Genomic DNA, 22,262 nt, shown 5'->3' on the forward strand with positions numbered 1-22,262 from the left:
ATGGTCATTTCAGTTTGCTTCCCAAAAATAATGATAAAACGATGTTTTGGGAGTTTGTCCCGTTATTATATTTTCGCAACGTCTTTGAAACATTCTGGTCGCGGTAAAAATTACATGTTTTTAAAATGACGATAACGTTGTTTCTTTTTAATAATCGGAAAACCCATCCCTGAACCCTCCCCTGGCACCTCTGGATAACGAGGGTAAGTCTGTTAAAGTTACCGTAGTCATTTCCCAAGGGTGCATCAGTGGCACGCCGGCGTGCCGCTGGAGTTCTGAGGGTTAACATAATTTATTTCTCATCACTTTTAGACAAAAGTGTCCTCCTTTATTTATATGGAGAAGTATTGATAAAAACCAGGATCAATAAGCAGTATCAATATTGATATCAATAAAATCCTAACTAACCATACCTAGTCATTATACTTTCATACTTACTTATCAGTCTGCATAACTTGAGTTAGAATAGCTCTGATCTGTAGGAGTTGACCATGCAAATAGTTGTGAGAGTAGGGCTCCTCGGTGGATCTTGGTAACTCTTCAACCATCTTGCAGAGGAAAGCAGGATATTTTGAGGAAGGCATCATGGCCACCATTGCTTTGGAAGCCATCACTCTGACGCTGTACACAGGACTGGAGGCTAATTGGAGCAATGGTGTCACAGCCTCTGACAGTTCTCTAAGGAAAAAAAAACACCACAGGAATAACATGAGACAATGTCCAACAAAAGTCACCGGTTCATCCCAAAGATGTGCACTCGCTCCACTTCTCAAAGTTATTTTAGCTGTAACAGTAATTTTGAAATCAGACACATTATAACGTTTGCTGAGTTATAATCAGTCTATTTGTTTTCCGAGCTGATCTCATGGACACACTTTTGGATGTCTGGAATTTTAAAGTGAGGTCCTCCGAGTAATTCTCCCGACCCTCCCGATTACCACCCCGTCCATCTTTAATGTTTTATTTATAATGGGGCATGATGGGGGTTTGTCGGATATTTGTCTTTAATGTTTAATTCATTTTCCCTGATGACCAAAATGGTTAATAACACATCCTATATAAAGCAGTATTAGGAAGCGATCGCACTGACACACTTTGTTCACCTCCAAGATGTGAGTATTCCAAAATGATGAGTGTGGAAAAAAAACACAAGTTAGAAATTGATTGTGTATACAATATGCTGTTGCTATGAGACATCATAGTTAAACAGCTAGCTCCCCCTTACTTAGCTAAGATAAGTAGTCAAGCAATGACCCATTGTGTCAGTGTGACCAGTCGTCACTCAGTCGTCACTCATCAGTCGTCACTCAGTCACTCGTCACTCACTCAGTCATCAGTCGTCACGGTCAATGCACCTTGTTTCAGGTTGAATACCAGGCTGAAGTTTGGCAAGGAGGGTTAGCACAGGATACAGAGAGGGGTGAACACAAAGCCGTCTTTGTTGAGATGAATGATGAAGATCTATGGCTGCATTTCTTAGTTCACCGAGAAGGAAGGGCAGTAGTGATGGGTAGTGAGTGAAGAAGGTCAGCGCGCTCATGCCACACTGGGCAGTGGCATGATCACCTCCGGGACTCTGGCCAAGCATCCGTGTGCACAACGAACCTGCCAACACAACAGGTTGATAATCTCTGTCTATATACTGTAGACCATCATTCAAAAGTTTCGGGTCACTTAGAAAAGCCTTTTTTTTCATAAAACAAACACTTGTTTAGAGTCCAAATTTGTGTTGAACAGCATGCATCAGTTCAGTATCATGAAAATGCAATATTATACTGCTTTATTTGCCCCTATCTTCAGTTGAGATGTTCTGAACTGCATCGAATTCCATGTGTAGGATTAACCTGACATCCCCTGGGGGTATGCAAAGTTTCATGGAATTTCATCCATGGGGGCATAAAAAATAAATGAATTTATGTGTACATTTAGTGACTATACATCCATCGGCCTGTAGATGGTGGTGTTGAGCAAAGGGTTGCTGGTAGAGAATGATGAGGAGAGGAGCATCAAGGCAGGACTGTCTCACACACACACTCTCTCTCTCTCACACACACACATATATAAACACACATGTGCACGCACACACACGCATGCGCGCACACACACACACACACACACACACACACACACACACACACACACACACGCACAGGCAGACACACACATATGCACACACACACATCCACACGCACAGACACACACACACACACACGCACGCATGCACACATACACAAAATACAGTGAAAAAGTCAGAATTTCTATCCAAAGTATATCATCTGGAAGGAGAGATGTGTATGGCTGGAATTAACAATAATTTCTGGCCACTTGAAGAAGTGAATTCATCACTTACTATAAAGCTGCAATGCTGCATTTCTCACAGCCCAGCAGCGGGAATTGAGAAGTGTAAGAGCAAGGGTGGCCATGACTGTACAATACTTAAGAATGGCAACAGCGAGACCAGATCCACGAACTAAAGCATTCAGAGAATGAACTGCACACACCTACAAAAAGATACAGTACATTACAAGCTATAGTTAAGTAATGTTACACTGAGCTGTTTGTCTTAATATTTTGGATCAATGAAATATATGAAGTCAATTTATATAGCACATTTTTGTATGCACAGATTAAAACAACTCAGATGAACCAATTAAAAACAACAGTCCAGCAAGTCATTCTTAGAAGGACCTTCTGTATCTCACATGTAGTTTCTCTGTATTTATCTTTATGTTGTTTGTGGTAATAATTACCCAATAATATACTTGGATTTACCATGTGTTCACTAGTTAATTACTAACATATTAGGAAACTGTAAAAGGAGAGTTCCCAAAAAATCTTTCACATAGTACTGAAGTTCTGCTACAATATGTATATTTCAACTACTTTAAGTTGATACTCATACTAGGCTCACTACCATGTGCTCTTGCATAAAATGGAACATCACAGAAAAATACACAATACAACCTGTGGTAGATCAACTGTCTGGTCCCAGTTGTCTGGCAGAGGTCTATTTGCCACCTCCAGAAGGGTGTTAATACTGAGAGAGAGCAAAGACCTGCTCTGATTGGTTTCTGCTGCTGAAACCACACAGAGGAAAAGCATTGGGAGACCTGCAGCTCTACGAGTCACTGAGGTGCCGCGGGGAGACTGGAGAAGTTGGAGACCCTGGTATAAGAAATCATAATTGATAATAATAATAATAATAATCACCATCATCATAATAGTCATATTTATTTATATAGCACTTTTCATATATAGTGCTTTACAAAGGCAGCAAAATCAAACAGACCATAAAAGTAATACATTTTCAAAACCAAATGTATAAAGCAATACAATATAAGGCCAAAAAACACATAGGTTTAAAGAAAACAAATAAAACAATAGAATTATAAGCATTTGTTAGCAGAGCCTATACAATACTACCGCAACAACTTGCTGCGTTAGCCTCAAAATGTATCATTATTGTTAATATTATTTTCTTCTCTATTATAGTGTTAAATGTTCCAAATGTAAAGCTGCATTATGTGTATGAAAGGTGCTATACAAATAAAGCTTATTATTATTATTATTATTATTATTATTATTGTAAAATAAAATCAATACATTTTTTTAGAGATTACCAATATTAAAACTAGGATAGGTTTTCCTATAGATCAGTTTTGATGAGGGACTTAAAAGAGGAAACTTTATAAAGTAACCATCCCAACACTACTTACTTCTTTAAGCAACTGTGCAGGGATGTCTCGGATCTCTCGGTCAGCACTGACCAGCAGAGTGCTGCAAAACTTGGTGAATCCACGACAGCAACCTTCTACTGCTCCCTATAAGTTAAACAAGAATCTGAGTGTATTCAGAAAATCATTGATGTACTGAAGAAAAAAGACTAGGATGTTACAGTGAAATCATTCACTCTAAACAAAGTGGGCTCACCCAGTGTCGACATTTCAAGATGATGTCTTTGAACAGTTTAGACATCCTTTTCATATCACCTGCAGTGACTAAATGTTCCATCTTATTCGACTCATCAGCCATCATCTCAATCAAGGAGCCCATAAATATTCCAATTTCCTGAACAAAAAAACCCTATTCCTGGTCAAACTGTGGGTTGCAAAGGAATCAACAAACAACAACAAAATCTACACAAATCATCAAATATGAAATGCATTCATACAGGGCAATCATGCACATCAGACTGATTTCAGCAGGTTAAAAGTCTTATCTGACAACATGGCAGGTTCCCCACAGAAAGGTCTGTATCTGTTTACTTCAATAACAATAAAGAACCTGTAGAAAGCTATTGTTTTTATTGTTACTGTCAGGGTTCTAAATTAACACCCGCCAACCCGCCAAATGCGGGTTAAAATTAATTTTGGCGGGTGTTAATAAAAACTTACTAGCCAGTTTGGCCGGTGATGCATGAGGCATTACATGCATGATACATAAGGCTCTGTTTTCGGTCATATATCCCCCGGCAGTACTTCCTACATTTCCCATGACCACTGTGCCGTAGCTGGCTTGTCATTGTTGATGATAATTGATATCTCCTTTTTATTAAGTTAAGATTAAACTAAATGTGGCAGTGGTTGGTACAGACTGATGGGGGGCGAGAATAGGAATGAAGCAGGGGATGAGAATATCGACAGAGAAATAGATAGATAGAGATCCCAAACATGAAATGAAGTGAAGTGCACTTTCTGTGTATATTTTGTGGTATGTATTCATGCCAACAATGTTAATACAATGACCAAATGCATTCAGTGACACTCATCTCATAAACTCATAATTCTCTTATTTTCACCGGAAAAAAATTGGCTAATAGAAATTCTGATTGGCTAGTAACTTTAGAAAGTTATCAGCCACATTGGCTGGTGGTCAAAAAAGTTAATTTAGAACCCTGGTTACTGTTACCTATAGTAAACTGCTCTACCAATGTAAGTAGGTATCTCTGCAGAACACAAGATCCAAGGGGTGGAGCTGGATCTCGGTCCAGTGGGCCGAGTCAGATCAGCCTGAACACAAGATCCAGAGGTGGATCTGGATTTTGGTCAGATCAGCCTGAATGTGAGGCTGCCCAGCTCAGGATATCTGTTGCCATGACTTCTTCCCCAACTTCTACCGCTAGCGATCATAGAAAGGGATACGTTCCTGGTTTCTTTTTTTTCTTCCTCTTCTTCTGGTGAGCGTTTATTAGCAGATTAGGCACCCTTCGATGCATTACCGCCACCTACGGGATCACGTCAATGTACAGTAGGGCGCAATTGCGGATATAGTGGGAGGAGTTGGATTTAGAATCAGCTCCAGCCCTTGGATCTTGTGTTCCGCAGCCAGGCCCTACTCTACTCTCCCAAAGCCTTAAGAGTGGTGCTAGTGAGAGAGCTAGCAGCCTGTGCTTTTAGCTCGATTGCTAGCATGCAACACAACACGGGTTACATTCACAGCAGAGCTTTCTTCTGGCCGACCATGCAAGTTAAGCTCTATTCAATGAATCTGGCAAATATGACGCGTTTGTCCAATGAAAACTGAGAAGAGACGGGCATGGGTCCTTGTTCACTACATTGTCTGGGAAACATACTCTATTCGGTGTAAATTTGTAAGGCAAAATAATTTTCCATGGCAGAGCTGAAGCAATAATATTTTTGTGTCAAAAAAGATGTTGGTGGTCTGCTAGAGTAATGTCAATAAAATAAGCTGTCAAAATTGGTTGTATTAATTTTAACTTGTGAGAAGGTGAAGCTTTTACAGGCGACAGTGAAGACACAAATGCAGTACAGTTTAATGATTTAAGGCTCTGGCAAGATTTGCGTGTGCAAATGCACACTGTGTGTTTACCTGTCCTTTAGTTGTGTCTACTTGCCTACCTGTGCTGTTAGCCTACAGTTTAGAGCATTGTATTCCTTTGCTAATGTATTTTAAATTTAGTTGCTGAGTTTTGAGTTAACCTGCAGTTTATCCTGCAAACTTAACAAATTCCCAAATCTAAATTGAGCATACCCATATCCATCCACACACTCTCAGTACCTGCCTTAGTTATTATTATCTGGAGCCTTGTTCCCCTATTTGATTTTGGAGTTGTGAGAGTAACAATTAAGGGTAATAGTTTTTTTTATTGAACATACAGTATGTTTTACCTGTGCAAATAAAGGTAACTAAAGGTTACTCTATGTCTGTTTGACTGAGTTATGCTAGCCAGGTCATTGAAATAGCATTTGTCTTCAAGCTGGTTCACTTTGTAATTTACAAACAAATGCAAATAAATAAAGTAGCTTCTGATGCAATAAACTTTATGCAAAATATATGTAATTTAGCTTTTTACACTTGCTCTTGAGGAAGATTTTGTATTAAAGCATAATTTAATATTATATAGGGTAGCTTAGCTCACTACATTAAAAGTGTCAATCACGTACATACATTCATACGATACATATTGCTCTTGTGTTATCACCTGGATCTTGCCTGGATGTGACCTTGTGTATGTACTCAGTTCAGCTAGCTTTAGTAGTTAACTCTGCCAAATCTGAGGTAGAAGCTTCAACTTGCTTGGGAGAAATTGTGCGAACACTGTGCCATAACAGACCAAACCATACACACACATACAGACGGCTAGAAAACTGTGTCCCTTTTGCCCATAATGGCCTGAAGCACAATAATGGTAACTGTATGCTACTTACTCACCTTTAGTGAGACCCAGCAACAAGTGAGCACCAGACTGTGCTCCTCTGGAAGCAGGACATGCTCCTCTTCATGATCATCTGAACTTAACTGATGACCAATCACAGAGCTGATTGCATTTCCCATTTCACAAAAGGATGGAGGGACTTCTACAAAAGAAAAGATGAATGTCAGTTTTTAACATAATTTTAAGATATATTATTTACTTTCCAAGAGCTAATTTGACTAAATTAGTCAATTTAGAGACACTTCAGGTAAATACAGGGTAAAGGTTTAAGACTAACAGATATAACCTTTGTTACTTTTAAAACTAAGATACAACCATGAAACTTCTTTAGTTAATTACATAGATTAATAAAAGAAAACGTATTACAAAAAAACGTATTACAATTAATGTTTAAACATGGAAATGAGGTATTATTCGATTAAATATTTTGCATTAATTTAAAGAAAACAAAAGACTGACATTATACAATATATCTACCTTTACTTTCTGTGTCCTGGTCCCCATAAAGTACACCAAGTAAGAGAACTGTCATGTTCTCCATCAAGCTGAGGGTTTTTGCAAACATGCCCTCATCCATTTCATTATACATGACACCCGGCACCTCCAGCAAACATCTCTGCAAAGCATTCACTGCACCTAAAGAAATATTGGTTACACTTTACTTGAAGGTATCTACATTTCATGACATAACGGTTAAGTCAAGTGTCATTAATTTTTTATCATGACAAGTTAGGGTTAGGATTAGTGTTAGAGTGTGACCGTGTCATGTCACTCTTATGTAGAAACCTAAAGTTAAGTGTTACCGAAACATTTTGAAAAATAATTGTTTTGACAAAATATTGTCAAACATTGCATCATATATAAATAAGTCATAACATCCATAGAAAACTTTACCTATGGTGACCAATGTAAGGGATAAGGAGATAAAGGGTCATTATTGGAAGTTTCTTTCCTTGTTTCGGCAAGTAGGTGTGTCCTAAAAAATGTCAACTTGACATTAAAAATTACATTAAAAAATGAATGACATAGCCAACCCATTATTTTAGTCTACTGATTAAAATGGCATGCTCAGTGGTGTAAAAAGGACCAGAATGATCTAGTAGCACTTAAACAGAGTTGCCAGAGTTGCACAGTTGCCATCAATGAGTAATTAGTGAATCTGATAAGGGCAGTTTCAGTGCTATGCATAGGATGAAAGTCTGACTGAAACTTCTCCATGATGCCATGGTCCTTCAACATGTCTGAAAGATGCATCAAGACAACCTTTTCAAGAATAACAATATGGGGCCTCAGGACGGTTTATCAAGTCAATTGAACTTCCTGTAGCATTCGTAAGAGTGGTATAACAATACATAATAGGAGATTGACAGAACCAATGAATTCCTTAATGCTTAGTTAGGAAGCAGTCTAAGTTTCCTAATGTGCTAACATTATATAGTTGGCTGGCAGATGTCTTGCAAATCACCCCAGACATCTTCTTGGCTACAACAACAGGGTTTTCAAATTGTGCAGTGTTTATATCTCTGTATTTTTTTTGTTAAAGCCAAACATATTGCATAACATGTGCGTGTCACAATCTCAGTTTATTTCTTCCAGTTTAGAACTCTCAGGAAATTGGAAAAAAACTCTATTTGATTGGTTGGCACCTGTGCTGCCACTTTTCTCAACTTTCTACCACAAGTAATGCAAAGAAACTGAACCACAATTAAGTTTGGCAACATATGACATCATCAAATGTTAATTTGAAGCATCTCCATTGAAGCCTGCAACACTACATTAAGTCTCCTGTGAAACATGTCAGTCGTGCAGTGTATTTTTCTCACCATGTATGGGTGCTGTCTGTGAAGCCATCAGCATATCAGTCTTGGCTGTAAAGTAGTGCTGCTGCATCAACTGAAGGAGGTACTGGCAGAGCGAGGTGATGTTTACATCTCCATTAACTCTGCTGTTTAGCCATGCTTGTGACAGATCCACAGACCTGCAGACCCAAACCAAGAGCAGAGGAAAGAGACCTGACTGAACGACAAATGTCATACAGAAAGAATTATAACAACTCTTACATTAGTCTAAGGGGTTGAAGCAATTTAAAGTAAAGATATTACTTGTGGGCTATGGATGCTAATTCTATTACATTTATTGTTGGAGCCACCTCCCAACTCCACAGAACCTCAGTCACTGCATGGTGGGGAATGCTACAAGTTGTATGCAGATGTTGGCTTATGAAAACATATTCTGTCTGGCTGTAAAACTTGTTTGACCCAGGTTCACTACCAAGAGTACTGGAATCAGTACTTAAGATTTTTATATTCAAAAGTAGTGTCCTACACTGCAAAAACACTTATCTAATGAAATCTAAATGTAAATGTAAATCAGGTTTCTAGGCTTAGACTTAAAAGCTATCCTTTAAGTACAAAAATGTTGCAATTATTATTTTTAACCTTGGGCTGTATTTTGCACCCTGGCGCATGCCGTAAAACTCGTTTTCCAGCCGGCACAAAGTTTAATTCCTTATTTTGCACGTTTATTTTTTAAACAATGCGCCCAAGGGTGTGACAATTAACAACCTAGGGAGTGGCCTAGCGCATTGTCTAAAAATCGCTATTGTACACTTGGTCAGAAGTCTATGGCGAGTTGTTTATATGTTATTTTAAGAGCACATTGTCAACAGTCATATTGGCGGGTGCACAACGCACCATCCTTCTATCGTCCATGAATGCACACCAGCGCATGTCCATGCAAAACATTACAAATTGCACGATTACAATGGGAAACATAATTAGAACTAGAAAAGCATTTCCTGAAGGAAATACAGTGCATGAAAATGCAAAAATATGATGAGTTCATATGGTTCAATTATTTGCTTGGTAGATAAGGTTTAATATAGTTGGAATGACTGAACAGTTAAATAGGTTGGTAATTGAAATGGTTAAATTATTTAGGCAGATAGTTGACGATAACTAACAGTTGGAATGGCTCCAATATTTGCTAGTAGTTATGCTAACTATGTTAACAAAGATAATAATGTTTACCAAGTTACTATGCTAACTAGCATGCTAACAATGTTAAAATGTTAACTATGCTAACCATATGACTTAGCTAACCTAGCTAATCATTTTTATTAGTTATGCTAACTATGCTAACATGCTAGCATGCTAACTATGCTCACCATGTGACTTAGTTAACTTCACTAATCATATTTAGCAGTTATGCTAACTATACTAACTAGCATGCTAACATGCTAACTATGTTAACCTAATCATTTTTAACAGTTTTGCTAAAAATGTTAACAATGTTAGCATTGCTAACATGCTAACTAGCTACAGTAGGTAGGAGTCATAGTTGATGACAAGTAACAGTTACAATGGCTGAACAGTTAAAAAGTTCAGTAGTTTAAAGGGTTAAATTGTTTAACAGTGAAATATTGTAGTGAGGACTTTTATTTTGAAACAGTTTTTGGCAGAGGAAGCAGTTGAACAGGATGTGTAGTCTTAATAGGGCCAGTTTGTATGCTTAAAGCCTGAGACTGGCAGTTGATGCAGGTGGCCTGAACACCTGCCATAGGATTCTAATTGCTTAATGGCTGTATTATGATGTCATAATCGGCAATGTTAAGTCTATGGGGATTTTTAAAAAGTTTTTCTTTAATAGTTTAAAAAGTATAAAAGTTTCAAAGTTGAAAAGATATAGCAACCCGATCTGTTTGAAGACCTACGTTACAAAGTTTGAATGAAGTTTCTAAGTTAAACTGTTCAAGAGAAATTGCGTCTAGAAAAAGTGGTAAGCGGACTAATAATAACAAGAAGAAGTTGCCTAGGAAGAACAGTACAGTGCATTTTCATGCACTGTAATAAGAAAAAGTTGCCTAGGAAGAACAGTACAGTGCATTTTCATGCACTGTAATAAGAAGCCTAGGAAGAACATGACAGTGCATTTTCATGCACTGTAATAAGAAACATAAGTTGTTGCCTAGGAAGAACAGTACAGTGCATTTTCATGCACTGTAATAAGAAGAAGAAGTTGCCTAAGAAGAACAGTACAGTGCATTTTCATGCACTGTAATAAGAAGCCTAGGAAGAACAGTATAGTGCATTTTCATGCACTATAATAAAGATATTACGAAGTACATCTCATGATGAGTAGTTATTCACCATCATTTGCAAATTGGTAATGACGGTTCAAAGTGATTAGGGGAGAGGCGAGAGACACGTATGGAGCACAGCTGAAGACGCACTGTCACGAGATATAAGCAACTCCTCTCCTCTGCAGGATAAATGTTGTTTTATTGAGTCATTTGAACAATATTAGGGTAAGTGTTGCTTTTTCCAGCCTATGTTTTTGATGGTAACCCATTGCCAGTCAATAGTGAAAGTAACTTACTGCATATATACTGCATATTTCGACTGTCATGATAGGGCCCCTTGACACTATTCCATTCCAAGTCGATGGATAAAAATATTTTAACATGAAATGTGACTTTTTCCAGTGACACCATGCTGTACAGGTTGTGTATAATATGCAAAGCCCTTACTTCTGTAGAAGGACCTTCATCATGAGGGCACCTATTTGAGACTCTTGGGTTCGAGGACTGTGGAGAAAATGCTCAGCACGGCTGAATATCAAGGGCACCACGTCATCCGGAAAATGTTTTGGAAAATACAAGACAAGCAACTCAGCAGACAGTTCACATATCTGTTAATTGGAAACAAGATTTACAATCACAATATCTGACAACAACTGGAATCATTGTGCAATGTTTTATACGTCTCCATGACATTAACAGTGATATTTATCAGTCATATTTGGCTTATTTAGCAAAAGTGTGAAGATAGGGCAGCAGAAATCAATGCTTCATTATTTAGTTTGAATGTCGTAAAGCAGCTTAGCCCTGAAAAGGTTTCAGATGTGGAAGTAAACTAGATAGCACCTCAAAGAGGTCAATGACCTCAGAATGGCCTAATTTTTATTATTTTGCAGCTACACAAAGAATAGTGTATTGGATAGAAAAAACCCAGTGTAATGCATCTGTATGCACATAAACATTCTACAATTCCAATACCAATGTTAGTCATATCTTCATTAGAGGTTGTTGACCTCTCATAGTTGTATAACTGTGATGATGTGTAATAGCTACTATAATGTAGCAACGTACAATTGTAGCATTGTAAACTTAGAAACCCTATATGGGGTAAACTCCCCCAGTCTTCAGAGGTGATTTCTGGCTTACCTCCATATCTGAAAATGAACCTTATGGTATGTTTTAACACCAGAGGAAATCTAATACTTTTACCCAAAATACACAATTGGTATGGATCTCCACTAATGGTACTACCAATGACTGACTTATGTTAACATTCAAAAAAGTTTAGGTTTACAAAACATTGACTACATTTACATGCACACCATATTCTGATTAGGGTCCATATTCTGAAAGTGTTGAATTACGGGAATATTTCCATTTCGATGTTATTCAGCTTATTTTGAATATACTAGAGATGTACAGTAGTAGTAGTAGTAGTAGCAGCAGCAGCGTCATGAGATCTGAATAAACTATGCACATCATTTCTCGCAATAATTTTCATCCCATGTCTACAAATTAATGAAAATGAAATATTCTTGCTCTAGCTTTATATTGTGTTGTCTCAACACTTCATCATATTCAAATCTTTCTTTGCCCCATGTCACGTTTTAGAGCAACCAACCAAAACTACTTGCAAATTGAACAGGGGTAGACGTACATCAATATTCAGTTAAGGAGAACTTTCCAACCAGTCCTTCCAGGATTTCACAGGCCTTTTTTGAGATTGGTGCGGCCAAAAATGCTTGATTTCGGGAGGAAGGACATTGGGGGAGGAAGTGAAAATTGCAAATAGTTGGGATTTTTAAAAATTTTATTCAGGGCAACTAATGTCAGCGTTACACCATACAATTTTTGAATGATTTCACAGTCGGCAACTAAATTTCCAAAGTCGGAATGAAATCATGGGAGTTTTACTAGAGTCACGGCGCGCTCCTGTCAACTAAATTGTTTAATTTAAGGTGCCAATCTTAGCGATTCTAAGTCAGTCCGAGTCAGTCTTTTTCTAGTCTTGCCGTTATGTCAATATCAAACATGTTTGATATTATCACAAGTCTTTTAGTCATGGCTCATGCAAATAGTGACGTGAACAATATAAAAACCATAGTGACCTCTCACCAACACCAAATAAGAAGGGGCAAAGTAGGTGATAGCTGTGGTATATATGATTATTTGTTATTTAATTTCTCATAAATTATTAGTCGGCTATTTCACATGGCAGAAGAACTCTATATCGGTTAGGGATGCCACACATGAAACAATGCTGCAGAAACAATGACTTTGATATGAGTAGGCTATTGTTTGAGTTCCTGTTGATATCTAGTGCACGATGGGAAATAATTTAAAGGAATCTAAATGCAGTCTTGTAAATAGTGACCCTGCAAGATCCCTAGTCGTTCCAAAATCATAGTCTGTGACTCTAAAACTCGATGACTTGTCTTTCAATGTGAAAGGGTCTGAGACCGTAGTCTTTCACAAATCTTTTCCAAATGTTTGCAAAGTCTTCTGGTATAAGGATGGCATTATGGTAGTAAGACCAAAATCACACTAATCATCTGGTTATTATATCTGGCTTATTAATATCCTTGTATCTATATCTGCATAGGGGTGGGCACTCAACGGACAACCGATATCAGATATCCTGCGGTGATAGTAGCACAAATGTGAGCATAGGATGTTTTTAATTTGTCATGTGTTCACGTGTACCGAAGGATACACATTTGTGACTTTTGGCTACAAGTACAAAATCTATTGCCACAAGTGCTTAGGAGTTTTGCCCCAAATATACCTCCATACTAATATTGTGGTTAGTACAGGTATATGCCGGGGGTCTTTTGCAGGCTGTTAGTTAAGATCATATTCGGGTTATGGCAATCGGGTTAAGGTGTTTACCAAACTCACACGCAATCAAAATATTGTCATTACTCCAATTAATACAGGAATATGGTGTGCATGCAAGTCATTGTCATGATATTAATCTCAGATATTAACTTAACTCATTTGTCATGTCCTCCAAACAGCTGATGACAGCCAGTTGTTTTGACTTGGAAAAAAAGTCCCATCTTCCCTTTGACCTGGCCCAGGTAATTAGACTGGATATATTTGCTGGAAAATAATGAGGGGTTAAAGGTGCCATGTGTAAGAATTGAGGTAAAAATATCCAAAAAATGAGCTACACGCATCAAAAGAATGAGAGGAAAAAAGGGCGATGATGTCATTAAAAAAATGACAAGGTATAGTGCTGAAGAGATATCAACCTGAATTAGCATGCTAAATTACTAGCCACAGCCCGACAAGTGTCATAATACCAGTTTCGGCCATGGGAGGCAGTATGCGGGCAACATAACCGCCTGCCAAACTGCAATACACGTGTCTCGGTTGTTACTCTAGGGTAGACAAACTCACTTTCTGGAGGTATACTGCCCCATCTTTTATGGAATGTGGAGTATGAATTGATTTTTTGGCAGACATTACACATGGCACCTTTAATGCTTCACTCACAATGCAACGTGAACTCATAAGACTGGAATTTAACAAATGTGTGGCCACACAAAACAACCTATTCCAGAGTGTTGGGCATGAAGGGAAGTATGTGAAGCAATGCATTTATTGTGCATAGTGCCCACTGTACTAGCCTCTTAAGGCAGTGTTATGATAGGGGTTTGCCTGCGTTGGTAAGGATCAGCAATGTTATGTAGCTATGAAACAAAGTCAAATGACCATCTCAATGACAAGGTAATCCCACCAATGCATTTTTTTTCTTCCCCGACAACACAGGCATATTCCAGGACGACAATGCCAGGGTTCACTGGACTGAAATTATAAAACAGTGATTCAGGAATAATTTCCATTTTCTGACCTTAAACCCACTGAAAGTCTCTAGAATGTGCTGGAGATGATTTAACGCAGGTTAGACTATCCTGTACTCCAGACAGTATCACAAAAGTACCCATGGTTGCGAGAAACCCATGTTTAGTGTCATGACTGAGACCTACTGATCTTCTCTGACCATGTGGCCTCTGTCTCCATGTCGTGCAGTTTTGTACTATTCAATAAAATAATCTAACTCCTAACTCAATACGCCACCCAGCTCATGGTATAGACCATGACTATCTCTCGCCTTGACCAATGTAACACTCATCTAACGGGGTTCTCGGCTTATGCAGTGAAACGGTACAGATTGTTCAGAACATGGCAGCACTTATGGTTTTCAGCCAACCAAAAAAGGCACGTTACCCCCTGCACATTGATCTACACTTAGCTATCCGCATCAAATTCAAGTCATTAATGTTTTGCATACAAAGTGATCAATGGGATCAGATCCCATTTACTTAAATGCTCTCATAAAACCATAAATAATTCCAGTCAATCACTGGTTCAGGAGCAAAAAAGAAAGGGGAATAATCTACATTTCTAGACCAATTTTACATTTTGGAAGAATAGTTTTAAACGTTTCTAAAATCATTGATTGTTATAATCCGGTGTTATCGCTTGTGAAATAGCCTTAGGAAGTTGCTGTTCGGGAAGGAACACTCCCCCACAATATAAATGGAAAAGAGCTGCTATGCTATAGACTGTACAGTACAAATAGATGGACTACTTACAGGAATTTGGAGTTCTCTTTCTACAGACTGCTGTCAGTGCATTCTCTCTATATTGTGAGTTGATTATAGTTTGTTGCAATGATGCACACTTAGTTCATTTATTATTGTGCTTCTCAACTGTAGAGGGACCCCAAGAGCAAATCTAGTGATGCTTTAAGTACAAATTCTAAAATGGATATCTCCGGTCCTTGATCATTGATCATGATTGGCTGAATCATGTTCAATGCCGTTGTAAAACCCAGCACAACACTTCAGGTAGACCACATTTCATTCTAAATTACTAATAACTACTCCACCACGAATTGATACAAAAGTTAGAATTGCTGTAACATGACTTTGCTTGACAACCTTTCTGATAGAAGAAATACATATTTCTTGGAGAAAAATTATTATCTATGAATAAATAATTAAATGTCTCGTTAACGTGCCTTTATTTTATGAAATCTTGTCAGGTATATGTAGTAACCGTTTTAGAAAAGCAATAAGTCTCGAGTCTGTAGGTTGCAGTGATTTTAAAACAGCTAAGGGGCATTGTTAGGCACGATGTGAAGAGGAGCCTAGGGCCTCTCGGGGCCTATTGCTTAAAATCATAGTGACTTTCTTCCAGAGACATCCAGTGATATATTCATTTTACAAACCTGGTGGCTGCCCTTTTTTCTTTTCAGGGCTCCAGGTGTCAGAGCAAGTCTCTAACACTGCAGACAACAGTAACAAAACAGTCTTCTTTCTCTGGTACTTGCTTCCAGGATTTAAGTAGTGGAAGGCAAGTTCTGCTACCCAATCCACAAACTCTAAAAGATAAGTCAAATCAATAGATCAATACAAGCTTCAAAGGAAAACAAAAAATTTATAAATTAACACATTGACTCACTCACCAACCCCTTTACAGAGTGTGTTCTCATCCTCTAGAGAAAAGCCCATCTTGCTCTTGGTTTTCAGCACTTTAGCTAAACAAGTGTCTCTAACTCTGCAGAGAAACTTCTTCACAGCAGAGTAAAACTGCTGCCGGAAAGGGGGTGCCTCACTATTCAGATTGAGAGGGATATATTTCCTCATTGCTGAGAACTCCAGTGCATTTGGCATTTCCTTGGATTTTGAACTGCAGCACAGCACGTTGAAAGCAGCCAAACGAACATCATCATCATGACAAGTCAGGGCATTTTGCAAAGTCCTAAATGCATGGCTTTCCTCAGATATCCAAGAAGACTCTCCGCAGGTGGCTCTGTGCGTGCTCATTATACAGGTCCATGCTTTAAGATGCCCCTGTGAAGTGGGGTCCAGAAAATCCAACAGCATCATTGGAGCAGATGGAAATGTACGCAGAGTCCAGGGTAGAAGGTGGCTGACTGCATTGGTCTGCAAGAGTTTCACATCTGAGGTCAATGCCTCCAGGAGAGTTGCTTGCCAATATTTACTCCATATAGAGGCTAGTTCAAATTCTGAAGGTGGTGACGTCTGCTTTTTGCATAACTCTTTCCGTAACTCTTGAATGAGTAATTTATAGAACTCAGATGCACATGAAGAAAGCTGATTGGTGGAGAGGCATTTCAAGAGATGAGCAGGAAACTCATTATAACTTTTTAAAACCTGTTGAAATAAAAAAAAAAGGTAATCTTGACTACGGAGTTGTTAGCTGGATTAGTCATGTTTACAACCACTAGACAAAGGTTTGGGATCAGGTTTCCATGAAAACTAATCTAATTAACAATGCCTTAGTTGTGCTATAATCACTGTAATCTGACTTTACAGGGCTTATTGCTTATTGCTGAATAAACTAACCATGTATAGAATGCAGTATGTTACTGAGCAATTTAATGTGATTTTATTTAAATGATAAGGACATTTCTATGCATTCCATTTAGATAGATCTGTTCATACCACTTCAGAGCCAAAGTATGGCAGGAGAACACAGAGGAACAAGTACTTGGCTTTGGTCTCCCAAGGCAACTCAATAGTACGATGCAGCATTTCCAAGTAGAGCACCCTCTCTACATCACCATGATGCTGACAATCCAATTCATAAATTTCCAGAAATAGACACAGAGCATTGCGAGCAGAGTCTGTGATCCCCTCAATCTGGAAATACATAAGAAAAACATTTCAAGTTAACCATTAATGTCTGAAGTTAAGTGCAGTTGCTTACAAAATGCAGTAAAACTCTGGTCCAAAATTATTTGTCTTCCTCTTAGAACTCTCTCCTCCCTATCTGAGCAGTGGATACTAGGGCTGGGCGATAAATCGATTTTATCGATCAATTCAAATTTCAGGTTGATTAATTTGAATGAAAATCAGTTTTCTCTTTAACTTCCACCCCTCTTTAACGCCTTCCCCTTGGGCTCCGATAGTTCAGAGTTGGCTCACCGCTTCCCAGTTCCCACACACAAACTACATGGCAGCAAACAGGGAAGAGGTTGTTCCCAGGAGAGGCACAGTGTCATAAATTGTTTGAAAATTGGTTCGGTTTTGCGGCATCAGATCTAGAACAACCAAAGCCTGCAAAATGCAAAACGACATATCCAACGTGACATATCCAAGTCTTTTAGTCTTGTCTCATGCAAATAGTGCCGTGGGCAATTTATAAAAACCAATAGTGAGCTCTCTCCAGCACCAAACAGGAACGGGCAAAGTGATTACAAACAATAGTAAGCTCTCTCCAGCACCAAACAGGAACGGGCAAAGTGGTTACAAACAATAGTGAGCTCTCTCCAGCACCAAACAGGAACGGGCAAAGTGATTACAACCAATAGTGAGCTCTCTCCAGCACCAAACAGGAACAGGCAAAGTGGCTACAGCTGCACTAACCTATACTGTATGATTATTTGTTATTTCCTTTCTTAGAAATGATTAGTATTCCACATGACAGAACAACTCAATAACCTGACCGAAAATACTGGACTTCTACGGATCTTGCTTGCTACATGATCTAATTGCTACATGATCTAATTTGATGTCGTTATAGCCTACATAATAATGCAGGTTGAGGATGTCACACATGAAACAATGCTGCAGAAGCACGGAAATATGACTTTTTTAGGCTATGAGTAGCCAAGGACCTAGGGTAGGCCAGAGTGGTAGAGAAAAGAGAGTGGCGACACTCCCATAAGAGTCCGTGGAAAAAAATGACAGCGCTTTTCCATGCCAGTTTTGGAACTTAAAACGGCCAATCACTTGGTCAGTAGTCAATGAGTTAATTGATTACGCCCTCCACAGGGTATATACATCAATCCTTAAGTTAAATTTACTACTTTATAATACCTTTTTTATTACCTTCAGATTTTTTTAAAAACCATCACGACACTGAATTGCAAGTGTTAATCAGCGACCTTTCTATTATTTACAGATTTTGACATATATAACATACAAAAAAGAATAGATTTAGAGACTCACTGATGTTGACAACATATTGCACATATTTTTTCAGTAAATAAAAATAAAACAAACTACATAAAATGTGCAATGGAGAGAATGGATAGTTCCAGCACACTGGCTGGCATTCACTGCAAGTTGATGCATTACAAACTGGCATCTTATGAACTGCTGATTCACAAACTGGCACCCACTACATGAACTGGTGAACTATTGTTTGCACGTGTGCTATAGGCCTAATATGAACTTGTGGGCAAATCTGATGATGTACCCGGTTTTGTTTTTACCACACGTGAATGACTTTGCGATGTCAGAGTCGGGAAACATTTCTTTAAATAGCTCCGAAATTCAATGAGTGGTGTTTAACTCATTGAGTGCCAAAAACGTAATATTAAGTTTTTCCTTCCCATGCGTTGAGTGCCAAAAACGTAATATTACGTTTTTAGCTTTTTTTTTTTATTACGAAACTAGACACTCTAACACCTTATATGTGATTTTGGCAACTTTGTGATGAATGGAAATGAAATATATGACGATCGAAAACTCATGAAAACGCACAATCTGGACATTTTATCTGGACATTTTATCATAACTCGGTTGCCGCTTTGGGTCGAATCAGTGACGCTTGCACGTCAGCTCAAAACCAGGCCATTTTCGTGGGTCTTTGGTGGCAGTCTCGCCAGGTTTCGCTGATCACTTCCCGGAAAGTTTACAGGCAACACTTAATATTTCATGAAAGACGTTTTATCTCCATTTCTAGAAAAAAAACAGCGATTTTGATGAAAACTAGCCACTGTTTAGCTTGGGATTTCTCAGGAACAGAGGCGTGTAGAAATACACGGTTTGCACCCACTGAGAGCTTAAAGTCTCACCTTTTAAACGAGCCATTGTATGTGTTCATAGCTATAACACAGAATATGCTGTGGCTGTACAAAAATCATCAACAATGGTCTAGATTGCTGGCACTTAGGGATGTAACGATTACCGGTATAATGATAAACCGTGATAAAAATGTTGACGATAACAATTACCGTTTTCTTTTGAAATATCATAATTATCACGGTTGATTACCACGGTGTTGAAACCGTGTGTTTAATCCTTCCCAGCTTCATCCGAGCCTGCTTTTGACATACAGTAGGCCTGGTACAATCAAGCAAAATTGGTACCCTACTGATTCTGTTGTCCAATTGATGGTTTTAACTGCTATTTGGATTAGGCTACAACTGATTTTAAAAGGCGGAACATTTTCACCGCAAAACTTGCACTGTATCATTTAGCCGCTCTGCGTTTTTCTTTTTTATCTTCGCGTCCACATTAAATCCATTCCACTCACGTTATCAGAAGAGCACAGTAGCCTAAAGATTTATTTCTCAGGGTAGGAATTTCACGGCGGCCACGTCGTTGCCCCTTGCGTTGGCCGTGATGTCCCTTTGAAAATCAGAGGTTTACAGGCCACGGTGGCCTTGGTGCCCTTCTTTCTATATCCTGCTTTGCGTCCTACTAATAGCGATTTTTATTTAGCCTATGGCCTGTCAAAATATTCACAGCGCAAATTCATTTAGTATTTTATGCAGTGGAGAAAGTGACAGCGCAAGAAAGAATGTGCGTCTAAATTCACCCATTCTTCTCAGTTGAACTACTCGCGAACTAGCCTACTTATCACGCAGACATCAGTATCACATGAAAGAGCTTTTTCTCAGCTTTTAAACGATGTTAGCCGTGAATTGCTATGGTGAACGGTTCACGAGAAAAGTAAATAATATAATTCAATTTAATCATAAATTCTACTGAAGGTTTTGCGTCCATCACCCTACCCATTCCTCTCGGTGAAATACTTCACAAACCTTTCGTTTAACACATAACAAACCATATATCAGAATAAACAGCAGACCTTACCGAACACAAAGATGTAAAGCAGTCACCTGTACAGTTAGCCGTTCCAGAGTAATCCAGTTTTGAATTTGCAGTACATTTCGACATGCATGGATGTCTCCAAATTTGGGCTTTAAGTTTTACAATGTGTTTAAATTGTTCCACATGATTTCATAACGGGCCAAATACAAAATAAATGTTACAAATATCACCTAGATATCGGTAAATCAGAGGACAGCTGACTAAGAGTTTGTGAAAGTAGATCACAAAATGCTAAGCATGCATCTAGGCTATTTGAGTTTCTTAAAGCTGAACTGTGCTTAAATTGTTCAATCCATGATTTCATAACAGGCCAAATATAAAATAAATGTTAAATATAGCCTAGATATCTGTAAATATTAGATGATCAGATAATTTGCAGTTCTATGTAATATGTCATGTTTCATGTTTTTGTAATGTTTCATACAGTGATGCAGGTCTACTGCAGTGAATAGGCTATACAACTTTGATCATTTTTATAGCCTACTACTGTATAGTTAACTTTGGCCTTGGTGCCCTAACATGTGGCCTTTGTGCCCTCCACCAAATATGCTCAACTGAAGGCCAAGTGGCCTTGCCCCCAGAATGGTGAAATTCCAAGCCTGGTCTCACTCATTGGATCCAGATAACAGTAATAGCAACCTCCAAATAATGTTAGGGTAAGTTAAGCTATAAGCACATACCCAATTAAACATGAACGGGACACTTTTTGAAACTATTTCAGCTTGTGTAGGCCTATCAGTGCTTTCTGAACATATTGAACACACTTTTAAAAATACCGTGATAATACCGAAAACCGTGATAATTTTGGTCACTATAACCGTGAGGTTACATTTTCATACCGTTACATCCCTACTGGCACTCTAGGACAAAGCTTCCGAAAATAGCTTGGCATTCAATGAGTTAACTGCAGTGTTCAGACACCACAGAGCCTCCGCGCGCAGTATTGGTGTGGTGCCCATGGCCACCCGGAGGTCAGACGTTGCTGGAGCCGTAGCATTGGCCAGTAGGCCTACCGTGGCACTAATTTGCGGCGGTGGTGGTGGAGGTGCAGCTGCACAGACAGCTGAGAGTGGTAGAATTAACTGCTCTCTCCGAGCACGCATTCCATTTTTATGTTTAGTGGATTGCATATGCGACCGAAGTGCGTTAGCTCCCATCCAGTTGACATTGATTGACACACCACAACAATAAGCCTGCCTGTTATTCCCTACTACAGGCCTGAGCCAGTCCTTAAACACTGGGTCGTTCACCCAGCTATCAGAACACTTGCATTTGCCCATGAAGACGACGATGGTTGTCCAGTCGTTGAAGATATGCCTTGAAGCAAGTCTAAAATAAAACATAAGCCAGCCACTTCTGTTGAGCGCGCAGTGTTCTGAGATGATGCCGAACGACCACTGAATATGATGTCAGCATCAAACATAAGTTGAGACGGAGACGAAAGATCTTTGACTATGGCTCTGGGGTAGGCTATGTATACAAGTTGGCAACTTTTGGCTTCTCAACTCTCAATCACTTCTGACCCTCCACATATTCTAGTTATCTGCCCCTTCTTCCTCACATATTCAGATTCTCCTCCTCCCCATCCACCTAAATTGGCATCACAGCCATACATTGTTTGGTACTA

At 38.8% G+C, this 22,262-nt stretch overlaps 2 protein-coding genes across 4 annotated transcripts in view; both read right to left on the bottom strand.

Annotated features, from left to right (window-relative positions):
* Positions 1-12,498, bottom strand: part of LOC143106511 (tRNA (32-2'-O)-methyltransferase regulator THADA-like) — a 33,231-nt gene extending 20,733 nt beyond the window's left edge. The window contains exons 1-11 of one of the 2 annotated variants that reach the window (XM_076270812.1): positions 12,412-12,498; positions 11,205-11,365; positions 8,500-8,654; positions 7,154-7,312; positions 6,673-6,818; positions 3,931-4,068; positions 3,717-3,821; positions 2,965-3,165; positions 2,351-2,501; positions 1,356-1,605; positions 439-678 (exon numbers count right to left, since the gene is read on the bottom strand). In XM_076270812.1, coding sequence (XP_076126927.1) covers positions 439-678; positions 1,356-1,605; positions 2,351-2,501; positions 2,965-3,165; positions 3,717-3,821; positions 3,931-4,068; positions 6,673-6,818; positions 7,154-7,312; positions 8,500-8,654; positions 11,205-11,227 — 1,568 coding nt within the window. In that variant the 5' untranslated portion in view covers positions 11,228-11,365; positions 12,412-12,498. Of the gene's footprint in view, positions 1-438; positions 679-1,355; positions 1,606-2,350; positions 2,502-2,964; positions 3,166-3,716; positions 3,822-3,930; positions 4,069-6,672; positions 6,819-7,153; positions 7,313-8,499; positions 8,655-11,204; positions 11,410-12,411 lie in introns of those variants that run through there. The other variant, XM_076270813.1, reaches the window with a different exon arrangement.
* Positions 12,499-12,794: 296 nt separating this feature from the next.
* LOC143106512 (tRNA (32-2'-O)-methyltransferase regulator THADA-like) overlaps positions 12,795-22,262 on the bottom strand; it is a 47,216-nt gene continuing 37,748 nt past the window's right edge. The window contains exons 11-14 of one of the 2 annotated variants that reach the window (XM_076270815.1): positions 17,234-17,431; positions 16,231-16,942; positions 15,994-16,146; positions 12,795-13,856 (exon numbers count right to left, since the gene is read on the bottom strand). In XM_076270815.1, the coding sequence (XP_076126930.1) occupies positions 13,738-13,856; positions 15,994-16,146; positions 16,231-16,942; positions 17,234-17,431 (1,182 nt within the window). In that variant the 3' untranslated portion in view covers positions 12,795-13,737. The remainder of the gene's footprint in view (positions 13,857-15,993; positions 16,147-16,230; positions 16,943-17,233; positions 17,432-22,262) is intronic. The other variant, XM_076270816.1, reaches the window with a different exon arrangement.

The sequence above is a fragment of the Alosa pseudoharengus genome, unplaced genomic scaffold, assembly GCF_046254945.1.
Source record: "Alosa pseudoharengus isolate Yale_2024_CS ecotype anadromous, Long Island Sound unplaced genomic scaffold, YU_APseudo_1.1 YU_APseudo_1.1_scf_6, whole genome shotgun sequence".
In the NCBI taxonomy this organism is placed as follows: Eukaryota; Metazoa; Chordata; class Actinopteri; order Clupeiformes; family Clupeidae; genus Alosa; species Alosa pseudoharengus.